Genomic DNA, 18,260 nt, shown 5'->3' on the forward strand with positions numbered 1-18,260 from the left:
TTTGGTTTGCAGCTTTTTTTTTTTTGCCTGTTTGGAATTTTCCTTGGAGTTTTTGATTTGTTTGGGTTTTGGTTTTGATGTTATTTTGGGGTTGGAGGTCTTGTTGGGGTTTTGTTTGGTTTTAGAGAGGATGTTTTGTTTGTGTGGGTTGGTGGTTGCTTTTTTTGGTGGATTTAGGGTGGTTGGTTTGTTTGGTTTAGGGTGTTGGGAGGTTTGTTTTGGGGATTTGGCCTTTTTCAGTGGGTTCGTGGTTTGCCTTTTTTGCTTTCTTTCCTCTCTTTTTGTTTTGTTTTACCTTTTCTTCTCACCGTTGCCGTTTGGGCTATTTTCAAGTGACCTTTTCCTCCTGCCGGGGGCTCCCGATTTCTCCCAGTTCACACCTGGGTAGCCGCGGGTTGGCCCCGCTCCGATCGCCGTCGCTCCGGGCCGGGCCTTAGCGCTGGCCGCCGCTGGGGGCGCGGCGCGGGGCCGCCAGGGGGTGCCAGGGGCTGCGGGGGGCGCCGGTGGCGCGTGGGGGGGTCGCGGGCGGTGCCGCCGGGGCTGGAGGAAGCGGCGGCGGCGGCGCAGGTTCGCTCCGTTTCCGCCTTGTCCCGTGGGAAGGGGGGGGGCCGGCTCCGTGCCGAGTCCCGGCGTGCCCGTGGCGGGGCCGGGCGCGGGTTTCACCGGGGCAGCGCGGCCGGGGCCGGGCCGCAGGGCAGGTGGGTGCGCGTCGCGGGGAGCGGGCGGTGCGGCTCCGCCGGCAGGGAGGACCGGAGCTTCGGGCGCAGTTTCCAGCAGAGTTTTGCGTGTCGGTTAAGTCCTGCGGGCTGCAGGGAGCCCCCTGCCTGCGGGGCCCGTGGGGAACAGCCCCGTCCCGGGCGTGCTGGGACAGGTGAGCAGCTTTCGGGGTCTGGGACACCCGGAGCCGGGGCCGCACTGGTAGGACAGTCATGTCTGAAACGCTGCGGAGCCCCAGCGGGGTGAGCAGCACGAGGCTGAATCTAGCCTGAGGACAAAGCTGAATTTAGGTGGAGTTCAGACTCCTGACGGTACTCGGAGCAAATGACATCGAGGCAGTGTTAAGAGCTGTGGGAGGCTGAAAGTGACAGCTCCGTTGGAAAGTGATCAACCCCGACAGTGCTGAGAGCTGTTGGGCTTGCACACGTTGGGTGGTGGGAGTAGCCCATGTGCATCTTCTGGAGGACGGCTTGGTACTGTGGCTTTTGGGCACTCTGACACGTGGTGATGGGTGCTGTTAGATGTGCAAATACAAGTGACATGCTCTGCCTGCTCCCTGGGTTTTTCGTCTGCTGCAGCTTGGGTCAGGTACTCACCAGGGCCTGGTCAAAGTCCATGACTTTCTTTTTGCTCATACCAACAATGTTCAAAGTGATAAAGGTCTTGGAGTTGCTGCTGGCTGTGCCTGTGTGTTGCTCAAAGGTGTTCTAGGATGTTTACACCCAGGGTGCCGAGGAAGGGTATTTCATCCTCCAGATGTGATGGCAGGCCTGGGGCTTGGATTTGTGCTGGGTGGTGAGTTTTTGTTCAGGCCTGGGGTCAGGTTGCTCAGCAGTTTCTTTGCTGGCTGTTGAGCAGTGCTTTTCCTGGTTCACATGAGGTTACCCATGAAATAGGCTGGCATGGGGTTCTCCTGCAAGGAATTCCTTGACAAATGCTGGCCTGTGCTCAGAACTTCCCTGCTGTGTCCAGTTCTTTCTAAGAAACTCGATGCTTCTCTGGAGCTTGGGAGGTGCTGACTCCTCCCTGCCAACCTCCAGCCAGCAGAAGGCCTCCTGAGATTTTTAGCATATCAGAATAATAAAATGAGTCTCTCTAATTGGCCATTTAGATGCTAATTTCCTTCTCCTAGGCCTATGCCAGATCAACCTGCTCGAGAATGTGAATCAGAGCCTGCTGGCTTCATGAATTATTCACTTTGCACAAGGCACCTGCCTGGCTGGGGATCAGAAGGAAATAGGGCCAAAGTCTGATAAATAAAGATACACCTTGGCAGGTGGAACAGTGCTGGCTTTCCTCCCCGGCATCATAGAGTGCTGAGGACCTGGAAGGCTGCTTTGCTTGGGTGAAAACTGGTTCTTTATAGCTTACCATATATCAAGTAGCCATGCTAATAAGTGCCTCTCATTAATGCAGGATTGTTGGTCCCATATGTCAGTTTTCTTGTGGAGCTGATTTTATCTTCCCACTCGCAGGACTGGCGTGGACCTCCAGGGCATTGTATTTTATAAGCTACTTAACAAGCTCTGTCTTAAAAGCAGTTAGGCTTCTTGCCACTGCTGCTGGGATTGGGAAGCAGCTCGGGTGCACCAGAACTTTCTTTGTTTTCCCCCAAAACCTCATCCTCACTCCTTTTCCAGCTTGCCCTTATGTGGTAATGACTGCTCTCACATTGTGCGTGCTGCAGCTAGTTTGTGATTGGTTTGTGCTGGGCTGGGATGCGTGGCTCTGAATGAGGTTTTCTCCTGCTTAGATTGAGCCTTTGTGGTGGCACATACAAGTAGAAAATCTGTCTGATTGGATTCTTCAGTTGTTGTCCCAAAGCTTGCCAAGGCTTTGTGGTGTTTATTTGCACATTGTGTTTTCTTTGTTGGCCCAAGCCTCAGAGCTGCAAGTTGAGTCTGATCATACTGAGTAGCTTGGCTTTCCGTCTGCTGCTAAGGGTTGCACTGTTGTGGGGATTTGATATGGTGAGGGACTGCAAAAGGCCATTTCTGAGGCATGCCCCTGTGCCCAGCTCTTTCTTCCAAAGAGCAGAGCAGGAAGGAGATGAGGGTCTCTCGGCTCTGCTGTGCTTGTGCTTCCTGCCTGTAACATGTTGATGCTTACAGCAGGCTCCTCTGTCACAGGAGGGGCCAATAAACTGCTCGATGTAGGTTTCAAGGGGTGGTCCAAAGTAGTTTGTGTGTGAGAAAGTTTTATAAAGCTCTGATTCAGGCCAGCACTTGCACAGTAACTGCGCTGGCTCTCAGACTGTGTCTTACCTTCAAAGTCAAGTGTTTGTCTTCTATAGCCCAAAGGGTTATTCTGTCACTTTAAACGAGTCCTGTGCTTTGAAACACAGCTATGACAGTAGGAGCTTTAAATCAGGAGGGGAAGGCTTGTGTCTGGACTCAATGGCCTTTCCCTGCCTGCTCACAGGTGCCTCCCTACTGTGTGACCAGTGTTTGGGAGGAGAATGGACTGGTCGGCAGTGGGTGGGAGGCAGAGGCTGGGTTAACCTTATCTATCTCTGCTAGTCATTTATCCTCTGTCATAGCAACAAGAGCAAACACTCACTTAGTTGCTAAGGTTTCCCAGGGATAATGGGGTCTGGTGCACAGAGCAGAGAGTAATTACACTGCCTGTTTGAGGGAGCAGCAGCTGAAAGGGAAAGCAGGCCAGCACTGTACCTGCTGCAGACTGGGAGTCCTGGGGGAGGTGATGCCCTCAAAGCAGGAGAGTTAATTACACCGGCACGGCTCGGCTTGGGAATTGGGAACTCATCTCTGGCCAGCTGCTAAATTTTTGTTTTTTAAATGAAGTATTTAAAAAAAAAATTGCCTAATTAATTTCCTATTAAAGCAAATTAATATAGACACGAGCTGCTTAGCTGAAATAACCAGGCAAATGAAAGCTGACTGGAAGAGCTCCTTGTGGGCCTGTGTAGGACTCCCTTGTATTTGCAGGACTCGGAGGAATTAATGCTTCGTGGGCACCTGAGGGCTTGGCTTTGGCTGCTGTGAGGAGATGTCTTCTGCTGCAATGACTGCCTCAATGTCAACAAGACCCTTTAACTTTGATGTAGTCAAGGTAAAGTCAAAATGTGCTTGAGCTGGAGGAGTGGGAAAGGGATTTGGTGTAGCAAGATGATGTTACAAGTGGCTGAAAAAGCCAGCTGATAAACTTGGGAAAGAAAAATGTTAAAGGGTGTTAAATACAGTCTGGCTGAGGGAGTGCATGATCCAGGAATCTCTGGAGGCTGGGAGGGTATTCTGGAAAAGGATTGCTGTGCTGTGCTCTGTTGTTACACTCTTCTTCAAGCATCTACTATTGGAGCTGATCAGATAGCAGGTTCTGTGCTCTCTGGACCTTTGGTATGACCTGCTACGACTGTGCTGTGTTATTAAGGTAAAGACAAGTGAAGTTCATGTTGCTATTCTGCTGACAAAATTGCCCTTCATTTCACAGAAGAGCCTGAAATTCTTTGAAGGGCATCATGTCAGAGGGCTGTGTTTGCATACTGTTGTCAGCCAGGGCTAGGTATGGGATGTGCTGACATGGCAACCTCTTGCCATTGTGGCCACTGATTGTAGCTGGTGTCAAATGTGGTGCTTGTTGGAGTGTGGATCATGACTACAGCTGGAAACACCTTGTGCTGTGCTCTGGGGAGGTGTGCTGCAAGATCCACGGCTGGGTGGCATGGAGGGATCTACCCAGTCTGCACCTGGAGGGTGTACTTCCCCTCAGCCAGCTGCAGCTCACATTCATCCTCCAGACCAAGTGGGGACTGTCCATTGGGAGAGATCCTGTGGTCACTCTGCAGGCATGTGGGGCCAAGTCAACAATGTCATCCTGCTGCCTTCCCCTCACGCAGACCCCACCGGAAGACTTCTTCCTCGCAGACTGAAATCATGTCCTCAGGTGCACTGTTCTCTGGCTGCAGGGTCCAAGTCTTATCATGGAGACAGCAGAAGCAATGCTACATGAGGACTGCTGGCAGAGATGTGCTCAGTTCTGCTCCTGGTCCCAGGCAAAGGTTTAGCTCTCTGCAGGGCTGTGCTTCTTCCTTGCAGCGCTCCCCTCAGCTTCTGTGCCAAGGGCAGCCAGGTGGACTTGGATTTAATGAGGTTTTGTTTCACATGACTTCCTCCATCATAGGAGGGGAACAAACAGGTGGAGGCTTTTTAAAGCAGGTCATAAAGTATCAGTAAGAGCTCCCTTTTGATTCTTAGTTCAAGTAAAAAGCAGCATACTGGGAGTTTTCTTTCTGTGGCATGAAGCATTTGTGCTTCCCTCTCGTTCTGTAGCAGCAGAGCCAAGGGCTGTGGATTTCTGATGCCCTCTCACTGCTAGAGACTGGCTGCTTCTACCCTTCCTTAGCTTGTTGAGCAGAGGACAGGGAGGGGTTGGCTTAGTGAGGTGGGTGCTAACTTGAGCATTTTTGAGAGAGAAAGCAGTGGGGGCTGGCTGCAGGAGAGGGATATTTCCCCACAGCCCATAGAGATGACTCCGTGGGCTGGTGTGGTTTTGCTATCTTGGTGTTTCTGATTAGGCTGATTGCACCGCACTGCCTGTCCTGTTCCAGAGATAAGAGATGCTTAATGCTTAATGCTTTCCAGATACTGGCACCATTTCTTTGGCATGGTTCTCATGGCCATGCAAGATACTCCTTTCCCTCCAGTGCTCTGTTCCCACCCCAGCAGACTGTGGCCTGCTGTCCTATGTTGTTCTTGTTTCCTTTTCTGAGGTAGTCGTGTCGAACCACACCAGGCTTTTTTCAGAGGCAAAGGTGCAAAGCCACCTGCAATGCCACATTACATCAGAGGGAGCAGCAGATACCCAACCCTGCTGAAAGAAAATCTTCCTGTAAATATTTTGGGGAATAACCTTTCTGAAAGCTCTTTTGGGATATGTTGCATTTCTAGGCCGTGCTTTGTTTTGCTTCTCTCTTTGCAGATGCTGCTCAGGGAATGGTGGAGAAAGCAAGCATATGCTGAGTAACAAGAGGCAAAAGAGCATGACATTGCTTGTTTTTGTTCAGTCATGCTGAGAAAAGCACACTCTGGTATGAGGCTGGAGAATGCACTCAGGTCTCTCCTGAGAAAAATGCTCAGCTGATGTGCTCTACTCTGACTTGCCTTCAGCTCTGTTCAGGCAGATAAAGCTCTGCAAAGAGGAGGGGCAGGTGTATTCTGCACAGCTTTCTACCCTGGAAGCACAGCTGCTGGCGAAGCCAACTCCTCTGCCCTGACCGTGGTTTGGGGCTTTTCTCCAACTCTAGGTGTCTGCTGAGCATCCCACAGCTGCCAAGCTCTGGTCACAGTGGTGTGGTTGTGTGTGTTCAGCCTCGACAGCAGGCACGGGGAGGGTGTGGGCTGTGCTGCTCCTCAGGTGTGCATGAGTAGGAGGAAGGAGTATGTGGTGTATCTGAAGGGTAATTTAATACATGCATTTGTGTGGGGCTCCACGTGCATGGCTTGGAAAATCCCAGGTCACCCATTCTATGTGAAATTGTAGCTCCTTTCTGCTTCTAACGCTGGACCGGGGGCAGGAGCCTCCATGCTCCTGAGCTGTCAATGCTTGATTGCTCCCCGCTGTGTGAGCTGCTGTGGGACGTGTGTGGGGACTGTGTTCTCTCCTTGCTTGAGATCGTGAGGAAGATGAAAAGAGCAGGAGGTGTTGTGGGACAAATGGAAATGCAAACCCACAGCACGTGTAACACTGAGCAGAGTAGGGAAAGTAGCTGGTGAATTGAAGATGCCAGGGGTTGGAGGATTTCTTCTAGGCATGATCCCTTTCACCTTAATTAATGTAGTGAAGGTTTCAAAGATTGTGTGATGATTGTGGAAGGACAATTGTCCGTCCTTGCTGTCCCAACCCTCTTTCTCTACCAGACCTTTTCTGCAGCCTTCCATCTGCACTATGCCTCACTTGTCTGTGCAGTTGGGCTGTGCTCCTGAGCATTATGCTGAACTGTTGGAGTCTTCCCCCTTTTTGTACATCTGTACCCTTGCAGTCTGTGCTTTGTGTGTAATTCCTTGTCCTCTCTCTTTCCTGTTGCAAGCACTGAGTTTTCAGATTCTCCCCAGAACCCAGGTGGGATCTAACTGACTGTTTGTAACTATTGTGGCTCTCAAGGCTGCCTTGGGGTTTGGCAGGAGGCATCTGTCAGCTCTCTAACAGGGATCAGTGTTTCTCTGCTGGGGGGTGAGTGCTGCATGTGTGGCACATGGGAGCTCAGCTAGGGAGGAAGAGGTGGATTTGCACAAGCAGTGTGGCTGCCTGTGTGGGAGGGCCAAGGCCGTGCAGCCTTCGATGCCTCTGTGACTGGCACGGCGGCAGAGCTCTGTGTGTCAGCAGCAGATAGCAGGAGGTGCAGCACAGGCTGAGCCACAGGCACTGCCGGGGTGAGTGTGCTGGGGATTGAGACTGGAACATGTGTTTTCTTGGGAACTACTGCACAGTTGGCAGGTGATGTACCTTGCCTGCTATTGTATCTGATTTGTATTTGCCAAACAGCATTAAACACGTTATCTCTGCCTGGCAGGGTTGGTTTCAAAGCTGGCAAGTGTCAGTTCTAGGAAAGGTAAGTATTAATAGCTGGAAATTTATATGTTAGGGCTGGTAAGGCACTTGCTTAGCTGGAGAAAAGCTCAATACATCAAGACTACTTTTGCCTCCACTGAAGTCTTTGGCTGCACCTGTCCCTTGCTGCTTTCTGTTCATCTGAACTGGTGGTAGGACTCAGAACTGCTTAGCTGCAAAGCCTCTTTTGGGGATGCTTCTCCCATGAGCAAGTGGAAGTTGGCTCTTGCTTTTACTGATCAGTTCATGGTGAAACTGGCATTGAGCACAGGGTGTGACCGTGCTGGTTACAGGAGCTGCAGCAGGGAGAGCTGCTGCCAGAGGTGCTGCCTTGAACATCAGAGAATGCAAACAAGCTGCTATTGTAGGCTGCAGCTATAAATATCAGGCCATTATGGAGGCAGTTCTAATGAACGGAATGACTCTTCGCACTGATTGTCGCGTGGGTTTGTGTTTGTTACCCCATTAAGAGGTAGAAAAGACAAAAAAGGCAACTGTGGTTTCTTTGTGTCCTTTATAGAGTGGCTTTCTCCGGCAGTGCTGCAGCCTTGAGGCTCTAAAGGTGCTGGGGCAGAGATTATTCTTCCACCAGCAATGCTTCTGTCTAGTTTGGAATGAAAAATCAGAACAGACAAAGAGTCTCTGTCTCCTTTTGGAGAGTACCATAAAATCTAAACTTCCAGCCTTGTCTTCAAGGTGTTTGGTGGTATTTATGGGCTTGTATTTTAGGAGGGTGATGGTGTGTGTGGTGAGAGTCTGTCTGCTTCCACCCTGTGTGACACCAGCAGATCTCCTCTGTTGCAGCTGCCAGAAGAGTGTCTCTTTGGGATGGGTAATGAGGCTGTGCCAAGCACTGCCCTGCGCATTCTTGAGGGTGGAGTGGCAGCTGTGCTCAGTGCTGGTGTTTGCTTCTTGCAGGTGTGATCCCTGCCTCTCCTCGCCAGCCTGCTGCCATGGCTGAGACGATTTTTGGCAGTGGGACTGGCCAGTGGGTGTGCCCCAATGACCGGCAGCTGGCTCTGCGTGCCAAGTGAGTCCTCACCACCCTCTTTCTCTTCTTACAGCCTCAGCTCTGGCCTGGATTGTTTCCTGCTGTGTGGAGCACTGGTCTTGTCTACAGCCTGACTGGGAGGCAGGAGTTTGACATGTAGACCTAAGAAAGATGCTGCTTGGGTGGGGCAGGAGCTGTTAAACCAGAGCTTGGTGCTTGGCTGCTGCTTGGAGCTGCCAGCCTGCAGTGGAGTTTGCAGCACGGCTGGTGTGTGTGGAGATTCCATCCTTTCATCCCACCACCCCTCCCCTGGGCGGAAGGAAGGGCTTAGAGACAGGCTTGCATCTCTGCAGTGTCCTGAGTGTAATTGATAGTGTTCCCCAGCTGCCAGCACTCTTTGTTTTAGGAACATTTGATCTCATTTTCCTCTGAAGTTAAATTACTGCATAACCTAAAGACAAAAGGGGTGGAGGTGAGTCAAGCACTAGAATTGCATTTGCACTGCCAGCTCTGTTCTGGGGTCAGCCTGCTGCAGAGCGATAGAAAACAGGGGCTTCTCCTGTAACTGAGAGGACTGCCTGACTGTGAGCAGTGCACACCTCTGCTGCCTCTCCAGCCTTAACCTCAAAGCCTTATTAAGACAACTGTGTCTGAGAATGCCTCGTGTGTTACTAGCAGCCATGGCTTTATCCATTGACCTCTAAACCTCTACTGAATGGTAATTAATTGAGCTGTGAAAGCTCGTGCCTGTCCCCAAGTGAGCTGAGGAGAAACACCAGCTGCTTTGTGTGAGGCATGGAGGGAAGGGGCTCACTGATGTCCTTCTGCAGGTCTGGGTTAGAGCAAGGGAGCAAGTTGCCAAATTAATATTTCAAGGTGTGCTTGGTGATGTTTGTGTTTGAACTGAGGACATTAGAAATGTGTGATCTGGAGGGAGGAGGATGCAGATAATCCCTGTGTGCAGGAGCCTGCTGTTGGCATTTGTGGTGCCTGGCAGCAGCACTGCTGTCTGCAGGGATAGCCAGCCCTAGGTGTGCTGGTTTTCTTTATGGGCAGAGCCAACCAGGAGTGAGGATGTGGAGTGGTAAAATACAAACTGGAGCAGAAGGGGAAGTGAGAAGGCAGAGAGAGGCAGGAGGAGTGACTTAGTGATCTGGTCAGTGAGAAGAGACTCCTGCTTTGGGTGTTAGCCAGAGAAGACTTCTCTGATGGAAGACTGACATGGGCTCTGTGTACCAGGCAGGGGTTTTGTGCTTTCCTTTCACAGTTTAATCCTTCCCTCCACCCCCTCCCACAGGCTCCAGACAGGCTGGTCAGTGCACACGTTCCAGACTGAGAAGCAGAGGAAGATGCAGACTCTGAGCCCAGAGGAACTTGAGGTCATTCTGGAAGTCATCCGCAAGGCAGAGAAACTGGACATGATCGAGCAGCAGCGCATTGGGTACGGTCACGTTCATTTGTCCCCTTCCCTCAGAAGGAAAGGTCAGAGCAGGCACAGGAGTGGCTCTCCCAGCTGCCAGAGCTCAGCCTCCATCAGTCAGAGTACCCCTTAGTTCATTTATTTTCTCTTCCCATGTTGCTTGTTTGGAAGTAATGAACATTGGGTAGGGTGTGATGCTTTCCTTCTCTCCATGTCCCAAGCCTTTTCCACATCTTTTATTAAGCCCTAGGGCTTGCTTTGGTTGCAGCCAGTGCCAAAATCCCCAGTAAATGCAGCCTGTGCTGCTGCACCAGTGGCACTGGCAGAGACTGGGGAAGATGCTGAGCTGTGCAGCTGTATCCACTGCTAGTGGACATAGTGGCTGAGAAATCACTGCTGGCAGCACAGTTAGGTTTTTTCCTTGTCTGTGGCAGCCCTCTGGGATTTCTCCTGGAGCAGTGAATGACTTTATGTTCTGGTTGGCTGAGCCCTCTGGAAGGGGTTTGCTAGCCTGAATTATTTAATACTTTAATACATGGGCACCCTTTGCTTTCAGTCCTGCTGGAGATCTAGCCTTGTCTTTGTCTGTGGTCCTCCTACACTGACTGCCTTTAAAGTTGGGAAGTTCAGCAGCCCTGCAACGTTTCCCAGCAGTGTTTTGTGTTTGCAAAGCAGGAAACTCCAGTGACTCCCAGCCTGTGTCCAGCAGGCTCAGCTTCCTGCCCCTGTGCTTCGGTCTGCCCCTGTGCAGCGCACATTAGCGAGTGCTAATGAGAGCTGACAATGATGCTTGTGTCGTGTGGGGGATATCCCAGAAGCAGCCAGTGACCCTGAGGTGCTGATGATCATTCCTGTGCAGTTGTTTGTGTAGCTGCAAAAAGGGATTGCCTGGGTGCTCCTATGCTGAAGCCTTCTCAGAAATGCTTTTGTGAGCTCCTGGGAGTTCTCTGCTGAAGTCAAGGATCACAAATACACTAACAATGGCTCAGCCTGGCTGTGCCGTCTGACCTCATCACCACAGGCAATACCTCTTTCAACTAGACCTTGCCTTCCTCTCAGCATTGAACTTGGTTGATGGGACATTAGTGCTAATGAGAACTGGGTGACATGGAGAGCAGGAGAGCAGCTGTGCATGGCTGCAGCTGGTCACTGCCACTGATAAATGGCCTGGCTGTTATCATCCCCATCTACAAATGGATACTTGAGGATTGCCAAGCAGTGATCTCAAGACAGCAGCCTTTCTCTGCATGCTTTCCACATCCTGCATCCTAATTGCTTATCCTGCTTTCCCTTTCCTAGTCCTGCTGCTATGGACATTGTGCATACATATGTGCTTCCTGTCTTCCAAACGTGCTCTTGAGCAAAGCAGGGAGTAATTCCTGGCATTCCTGTACTGCAGCCAGGCTCATTTGCTCTGATGGCTTCAGTCTGGCCTTCCTGCATCTAATGGGGTGTGGGCAAGTCATGTACCTGTAGTGCTGCTTTCAGGGAGTATATGTAAAGATGGAGCAGAGTTTGGCAGGTCTGATTCCTCTGTGCTTTCCCAGTGCTGTCTGGCTTGCCCTGATCTGAGCACTAAAGGGTTTTTCTGCTCTACAGGCAGGAAATCATTGTGCTGACATTGTGGCCCCCATGACACTGAGCTCCTTGTGTGGCATCAAGCCATTCTTGGGAGCTGTGTGCCTTGCATGCACTGGCCAAGTCAGGCCTTTCAGGGGTATTTGCAGTTTTTATTATTCAGGTCTTGGTGAGCTTTGGTGGATGGACTTACAGAGGTTTGTATCCCCTGAAGGCCAAAAGCCAGCTGATAGGAAACACTGAGTGCAGAGTCTGAAAAGAAAGTCCATATGGTCCCAGCAAGGGGCCCAAAACTGCAGAGAAGCAGCAAAGGTAGGCTGAGTCTGGAGCATGTGTCTGCAGGTTTCTGGCACGCCTCTACTTCCAAGGTGAGCGTTGTGACCTCTGCTCTGCCTCTGCCCTGCAGGCGCCTGGTGGAGCGGCTGGAGAACATGAGAAAGAACGCGATGGGGAACGGCCTCTCGCAGTGCCTGCTGTGTGGGGAGCTGCTTGGGCTGCTGGGCAGCACCTCGGTCTTCTGTCAGGACTGCAAAAAGGTGGGTCTTGGGTACATGGGCTCCTGCCTGCTCCTGGTAGCAGATCTGTATAGGAAAGGTCACTGGGTCTCCTGCAAGCTAGAAAGCTCCACTTGTCTTGGTTGGTGCTGTCACACCATCAGGTTTTCTCTTGCACCCTGGTTACCTTACTCCTCAGGATCCCAAAGTGTCTAAACTGCACTGGGTGCTGAGATGGGATGCATCAGCCCTGCATCTGGATTTGCAGAGTGCTTCCCTGATGAAAATGGATGGAACTTTCCTTTTTAGACTACCTAAAAAATAGCCTGATCTTACCTCCCAGCCTTCAGCTTCATCTGTATTTTGTTCACTCTCTTTAAGGTTGTTTCAGGGCTGTCTCCTTTCTTGGTGCCCTGAGCAGGAGAAGCTTTGAAGGATCACAGTGGGAACACACAGCCAGGCATCAAATCATACATCCTCTCTGTTTTTCCACATGCTCTGCATCTGGGTTTGGAGAGTGAGAGAAGGTGCAGAAATGGATTGGAGGCAACTCCTAAGAAGAGTCTGTGTGCTTTACTGTTGTTTACTGCAAGGTCTGTCCCTAGACCTTCCAGTCATGCCACTCTTCAGGGGACTCAAGTCCATCTTCAAATTCCAAAGTGGTGTAGGGTTTCCAGCCCTGGAACATGAATGAGCCTGTTCAGCACTGACTGCCTGGGTTTGTGTCTGTTGTTGGCAGGACTGCACAGGTACTCCTGGGAAAGCAGCATCAGTGTTTGGGGAAGCTGCTGCTCTGCCAGCACCCTGGGGACAATTCTTATGTGTCTAGACTCTGCAGCCAATGGGTTAATCTGTATTGCTGTGGAAGTGATGATCTCCAAGGCAACCACTTTATCCTCCCTCTGCTGGGAGGCTGTTTTTCCTGCACTAGAAGACCATCTTTCCCTGGGGAGATACCTCCAAAGTGACTTTGCCTTAGGGTGTTGCCTGGGGAGAAGTGAGGGCACCTGCTGGTTGCAGGAGTGTTTCTGACTTGCTCATGGTAGGGTGGAAGGGAGCAACCTGTGCTGTCTCTGTCCCTGGTGGCTACTGGAGCCAAGGAGACTCTTGCCAATGTCATCTCCTCTGTCACTGAGGAGATGTCCCCCAGAGCCCACAGGACAGTTCTGAGTAAAACCTGCTTCTTTACTGTGGAGTGATGAGGCAGATGGGTTACCTCTGTGGTAAGCAGCCATGCAGGCCACAGTGGAGAGCCTTTCACACTGGCATTGCTACAGCTTGTGAGGTGCAGCTCTCATGCAGAGCAGGCTGCCAGGCTGGGCTGCACTGGTCCACAGTTGGCTGCAGCACTTTGATCCCCTGGGTCTTAAGCCAGGAAGAAAGTAGCATTTTAGGAAGGGGTGGAGAAGGAAGCAGCGTTAAGGAAGTAGGAAGGGAAAGATCTGTTTTGAGGGGAGCTACAGGGCAGGTCTCTCGGAGAGGAGCACTCTGTGTACAAGTGGCCGTGCAGACTAAAGGGCTGGGTGGCCACCAGGAGACAGCTGGCTGCTTCCTGCATTTCAAGCATGTGGAATAACAGGATGTGCTCTGTTCTTGCCTTCTTCCCTTGGCAATTATGCCCTCACCTTGTCCACAGCCAGCTAGGTCACATTGCCACCAGCCTTTCTAGCTTCCTTCCTGGGAGCCCTGTACACTGACGAGGAGGCAAAAGCTGCTTCAGACACCTCCCTTCCCTGTCCGTTTGCAGTTGTAGGTGGTAGCCTTCCAGCTGGTGCTGCTGCCTGATCCTGGGGCTCTTGGGAGGGCTGTGACCATAAACCCCCAGAGAAGGGCTGATTGCTTTTCTTTTATGGTTGTTCCCTTTTTGTCTGGAGTCTGGCAGGCAGCTCAGGAGCATTCATATCCAGGGTGTGTTTTGCAGCTGCTTTCAGCTTGGCTGCACTTTTCAGCTGCATGCAAGCTCAGGGCACACACTCAATACTACCTGGGTGCCCTGGGCTGCTTCTCTTGCTGCTTTTTAATGTTGTGGAGTAAACCTGGGGAACAATCAACCCGCTGACACAGCACACAGAGTAGACTTAAACTTGTTCCCTCTCATGCAGGGATATCCATCACTCATGCAGTGCTGCATGCAGTAAGCAAGGACTTGTCAGGGAATTATGGATTTTTAGAGTTCATATTTTGCTTGCTGCTGGTGCTCTGTTACTGTCTCAGACCTGTTTAATTCAGCAACAGGAATTGTAATAATGCATCTGCAACACAGCAAATTACTTTGCTCAGCAGAAGGCACTTGCTGAAGGTGAGGTTCTGTCTTTCTTGTTGCCTGATGGATTGATTTTTTTAAGTGCTGCTTTCTGTTTTATGAGGAATGCTTTTAATATTAGCTTTTTATTATCTTGGAAATAAATGCATGCTGGCAAGACGAAGATGTATGCAAATCCAGGAGTGTTAACAATAGCAGTGGTTAGACAAAGCATAATGTGTCATTTGCCATGCAGAGGGGATCAGTAGGATCTATAAAAGGTGAACTGTACGTAGGAGAAGAAAGTGCTTTATCTTGTGTTTAATGAGGAGTGGGGCTGTGTTTAATGCCCTTGCTTTTTATGTCTTCTTCTGAGGGGCTGTAAGTGATGCTCAGTTTTTCATCTTACTGCAGAGGAAAGGGAAAGCCCCTTTTTGATAATGGAACTTGCAGAATTTATGGCTAGGAATAAAATCACTTGGAGAGTTCCACTAGAGGGAGTGTTTGAATGTGCTATACGTGTGGGGTTGGGATCGTTGAGGGTATTTAAGACTGAGTTGCTCCCTTAGATTTTATTTGGAGGGAGGGAGAATTTGGAGTGTTTCAGATGGTGTTTCCTAATTGCACGTGCAGTCTCTCTTGGCTTAGGGAGCACCATGTTGAGTACTGATGCAGCAAACCCAATAGGTTATACCTTATTTCTCTGGGAGGATGAGGACAGAAACAGAGTGATGGAGAGAGGAGCAGCAACCTCTGTGGGGCTGCTGGCGATGCCTCCCACTTTGTGTGCGGCACGAGTCAGGGACAGACCTGCCTCTGGATTACTCTGACCACAACAGTAGGGTGCATTTACTCATACAATGAAGCTGTTGCCTCAGGCACCATGATTCTGTCACTCCCTTCTCCCAGACAGGGTTACTGAGGTCTGAGTGAGCCACTGAGACTTTGATCCATGGATACAGACCTCCTGGCTCCGAGGAGGAGCAGCCTGGCTGTGGGGGATGAGTAAAACCTTTGCAGGGGTGATTAAATTCACACGTCTCTCTAGGAAAGGTTTTGCTCTCCAGGGCCCTCTTGTGAGTGGCTTTTGCTCTGTGAGGATCAAAGAATTCATCCAATTTCTCATTCAAGCTGTAAGCCAAGCCTGATACACATCAGCCTCATTGTATAATATGAGGTGATTCAGGTAGTAAATGCTTGGTAATGCTAGCAGGGAGATGAAAGATCCCTCTGCAGCAGTAGTGGCCACATGGTGCTGTCAAGCCTTCTGCTCAGGGACTGCTGCTGTCAGCATGGTCAAACCCACTTCCTAAGCAGCCACAAATCAGGAGCTGCTCAGCACCTGCTGAAATGGAGGGGAGGCTATGGGGTTGTCTCTTGGTCATGATTTACCCTGTCCAGTGCTCTTCTTGCCCTGCATTCAAGGGCTGTGCTGTAGATTTGCCTATGTCTTAGGTCCATTCAAAGCTGAGGCAATTTCCAGCCATCCATGGTTCTACAGGATGACTAACAACACTGTGTCCTGTTTAGGTTTTTCAGGAAGGCAAACCAGAACTGTGGGGAAGATGCTTCTCTCCTTTCTCTCTCCTGAGGGCTGTGTGGCCTTACTAACACCACTTTTTTTCATCTTTTTTTCCCTCTCCTTTCAGAAAGTTTGCACCAAGTGTGGAATAGAAACCTTTGGAGCCCAGAAACGTCCTCTTTGGCTGTGCAAGATCTGCAGTGAGCAGAGAGAGGTAAAATGCAGCTGTGGAGGGATGAGGTTCAGCAGCATGCCTTGCTTGTCCTGTGTCTGTGCTGAGTGGGCGTGGGCTCTGTCTTTCTGCTTGGGCACTTGCGAGGGAGCTTGGGATAGGCTTTGGGAGGCTTGGCTGGAGGCTAAGCAGGCTTAGTGAATACAAACAATAGTGACAGCTTTGGTTTGTGAGGGGGTGGAGGGATCAAACCCACCAGCCCCTGCAGCCTGTATGCTTTTGTGGGTCTTTTCTATCTATGGTGATAAAGAGACTGTTACCTTCTGCTGCCACACTCTTTCCCTTCCAGCTCTGTGGCAAATAAACTTGGCTAACACTGGCTCTTTAATACAGCTGGAGATATCTACAGCATAGCTGCAGCATTTGTCCCTCTAAAAATAACTGGGATTGCAGCTTTTAGGTCTGTTTTCCTCCCTGCCTGCAAAATCCTATAATTTGCCAGCGTGTGAGACTTCGAATGCAGGTCTCTACATTTTTATACCCCTTCATCCTTGACTTTATGCTGCAAAAAAGTAATAGCCTGCCTCAATTCTTGTCTGCCAGCCAGCAGCCACCAGCATCAGGGCTTGCTGCTCCACAGCAAAGTCAGTGAATTTGTTCTGTGATTGCAGAAGGATTTTCTCTTGTTCCCATCAATTTATTTTGGGCTTTTGCTTGTGGTCCTTGAACATCAATCCGGTGCAGCTATTTCTGACCACTGCAACCAACTGTGAAACCTGGGTGCTCTGCTAAATCAATTTTTGAAGCGTAGTGAGGGCATCTGTGCAGGTGTTTGAGATGCTGAACTCTCTCTCTTTTGTTTCCCCGCTAGATGTGGAAGTTTGGCATTGCTTTGGTTTGACACAGGAGGGGTTTGTCTGTGTGGGAGCAGTTGCAAAAGTCATGTTCAGATAAGATGAGTGGTACATGAATCCTGCTGGTCTAACTTTTGAGCAGCAGTGTGGGTATCATAGTATCATTCAGGGTTGGAAGGGACCACAAGGATCATCTAGTTCCAACCCCCCTGCCATGGGCAGGGACACCCCACACTAGATCAGCCTGGCCAGAGCCTCATCCAGCCTGAGCTTAAACACCAGTAGGTAGAGGTAGGTAGGGTAGGTAGGTAGGTAGAGAACATTCCAGCTCCTTGGATGTTGCTGTTAATTTGATACACTGAGCCATCCAGATCTCTTCAATTCCAGATGGAGGTCTCACAATGAAGAGTGAGGCAGGTCAGGGAGATGGGCAGGGGACTAAAATTGACTTTATTTCTTTCATTCTGTTATTTTCTGTGGTTTTTTCCTTGTCTCACACTGTACAATTGGTTGGGTTTTTTTTTCCTATTGAAGAGCCTTGGTCACTGGACAGAGCCTTCACCTGTCCTGTTAAGCGTTATGTGTGGCCACTCTGTGGCCACTGTGTGAGGTTACAATAACCTTCAGAGCTTGTTCTCTCTCTGAATCCTCAAGTATGGCCAAAGTGCTTCCCTAATGATAATGGATGGAACTTTCCTTCTTAGACTACCTAAAAAATAGCTTAATCTTAGCTCCCAACCTTAAGCTTCATCTTTATTTTTTCACTCTCTTTAAGGTTGTTTCAGGGCTGTCTCCTTTCTCGGTGCCCAGGAGAAGGTTGGAAGGATCACAGTGGGGACACACAGCCAGACATCAAATCATACATCCCCTCTGTCTTCCCACATGCTCTGCTTTTATTTTGAGGGAAGGCAGGGAAGCATTGAGAATTAGCAGAAGCCTTGAGGCATGTCAGCTAGGGTGTGGAAGTTGAGACAATGTCAGAATAAAGGCTTGGAAAGTGGCTTTGATCAGGTCCTCCCTGAGGTTTGTATGAGGAAGAGATGAGTCTCATAGGCCCCAGGCTGATGGCTGCTACTAGTGCAGTCCCTGAAGCTGGTTCAGGTGTCATGTCACTACAGGGCATGCACTGATTTCCAGGTTTCTTGTACAGGCTGGTGTTCACCACCAGTGCCTTGTTGCCGTCTGTTTCTGTGATCTGGATCTGTCTTGTTTTGCCATCTGCTCTGGACCAAGCCCAGTTGGCCATGCTCTTTGCTGAAGGTTATATTTGCTGTCAATGAGTGCAGATGGATGTCTGCTCTTTGGGATCAGATACTTTCATTTCTGTCTAACCTCTGAATCCCCTGCATGATGAGTAGGCATCGGCCACATTTTATTTCCTGGAATCCAAGCAGAGAGTTTCAGGAACATGCTGGAGCACTGAGTTGTGTGAAGCAGTAACAAGTTGATGTTACCCTTTGCCTCTTCCCTTCTCAGTGCACAGCATCACTGAGAAAGGTCTTTCTTTGGCCCATGCCAATGAAACACATGCTTAAAGCAGGCTTGTCCCAGGCCACAGGGCTCTGGCAACACCTCCCAACTTGTGGGGCCCCTAAACTTGGTCAGCTCTAGTAGGTGAGTGTTTGATACTGGTTTGGAGTGCCCCCTCCAGCAGGTGTGATGAGATGTGGTGTTTCCAAGCTTGGTGATTCCCTCTACCTCAG

The 18,260-nt window shown here is 50.3% G+C and overlaps 1 protein-coding gene across 3 annotated transcripts in view; it reads left to right on the forward strand.

The window, feature by feature from the left end:
- The first annotated feature begins 545 nt into the window (after positions 1-545).
- RPH3AL (rabphilin 3A like (without C2 domains)) overlaps positions 546-18,260 on the forward strand; it is a 41,056-nt gene continuing 23,341 nt past the window's right edge. For 2 of the 3 annotated variants that reach the window (XM_068154773.1, XM_068154771.1), the window contains exons 1-6: positions 549-698; positions 3,666-3,789; positions 8,203-8,314; positions 9,573-9,716; positions 11,680-11,809; positions 15,659-15,745. In XM_068154773.1, coding sequence (XP_068010874.1) covers positions 8,238-8,314; positions 9,573-9,716; positions 11,680-11,809; positions 15,659-15,745 — 438 coding nt within the window. In that variant the 5' untranslated portion in view covers positions 549-698; positions 3,666-3,789; positions 8,203-8,237. Of the gene's footprint in view, positions 699-3,665; positions 3,790-8,202; positions 8,315-9,572; positions 9,717-11,679; positions 11,810-15,658; positions 15,746-18,260 lie in introns of all 3 variants that reach the window. The other variant, XM_068154772.1, reaches the window with a different exon arrangement.

This window comes from Melanerpes formicivorus, unplaced genomic scaffold, assembly GCF_026170545.1.
Source record: "Melanerpes formicivorus ecotype bairdi unplaced genomic scaffold, bMelFor1.0.p_v2 SCAF_29, whole genome shotgun sequence".
NCBI lineage: Eukaryota > Metazoa > Chordata > Aves > Piciformes > Picidae > Melanerpes > Melanerpes formicivorus.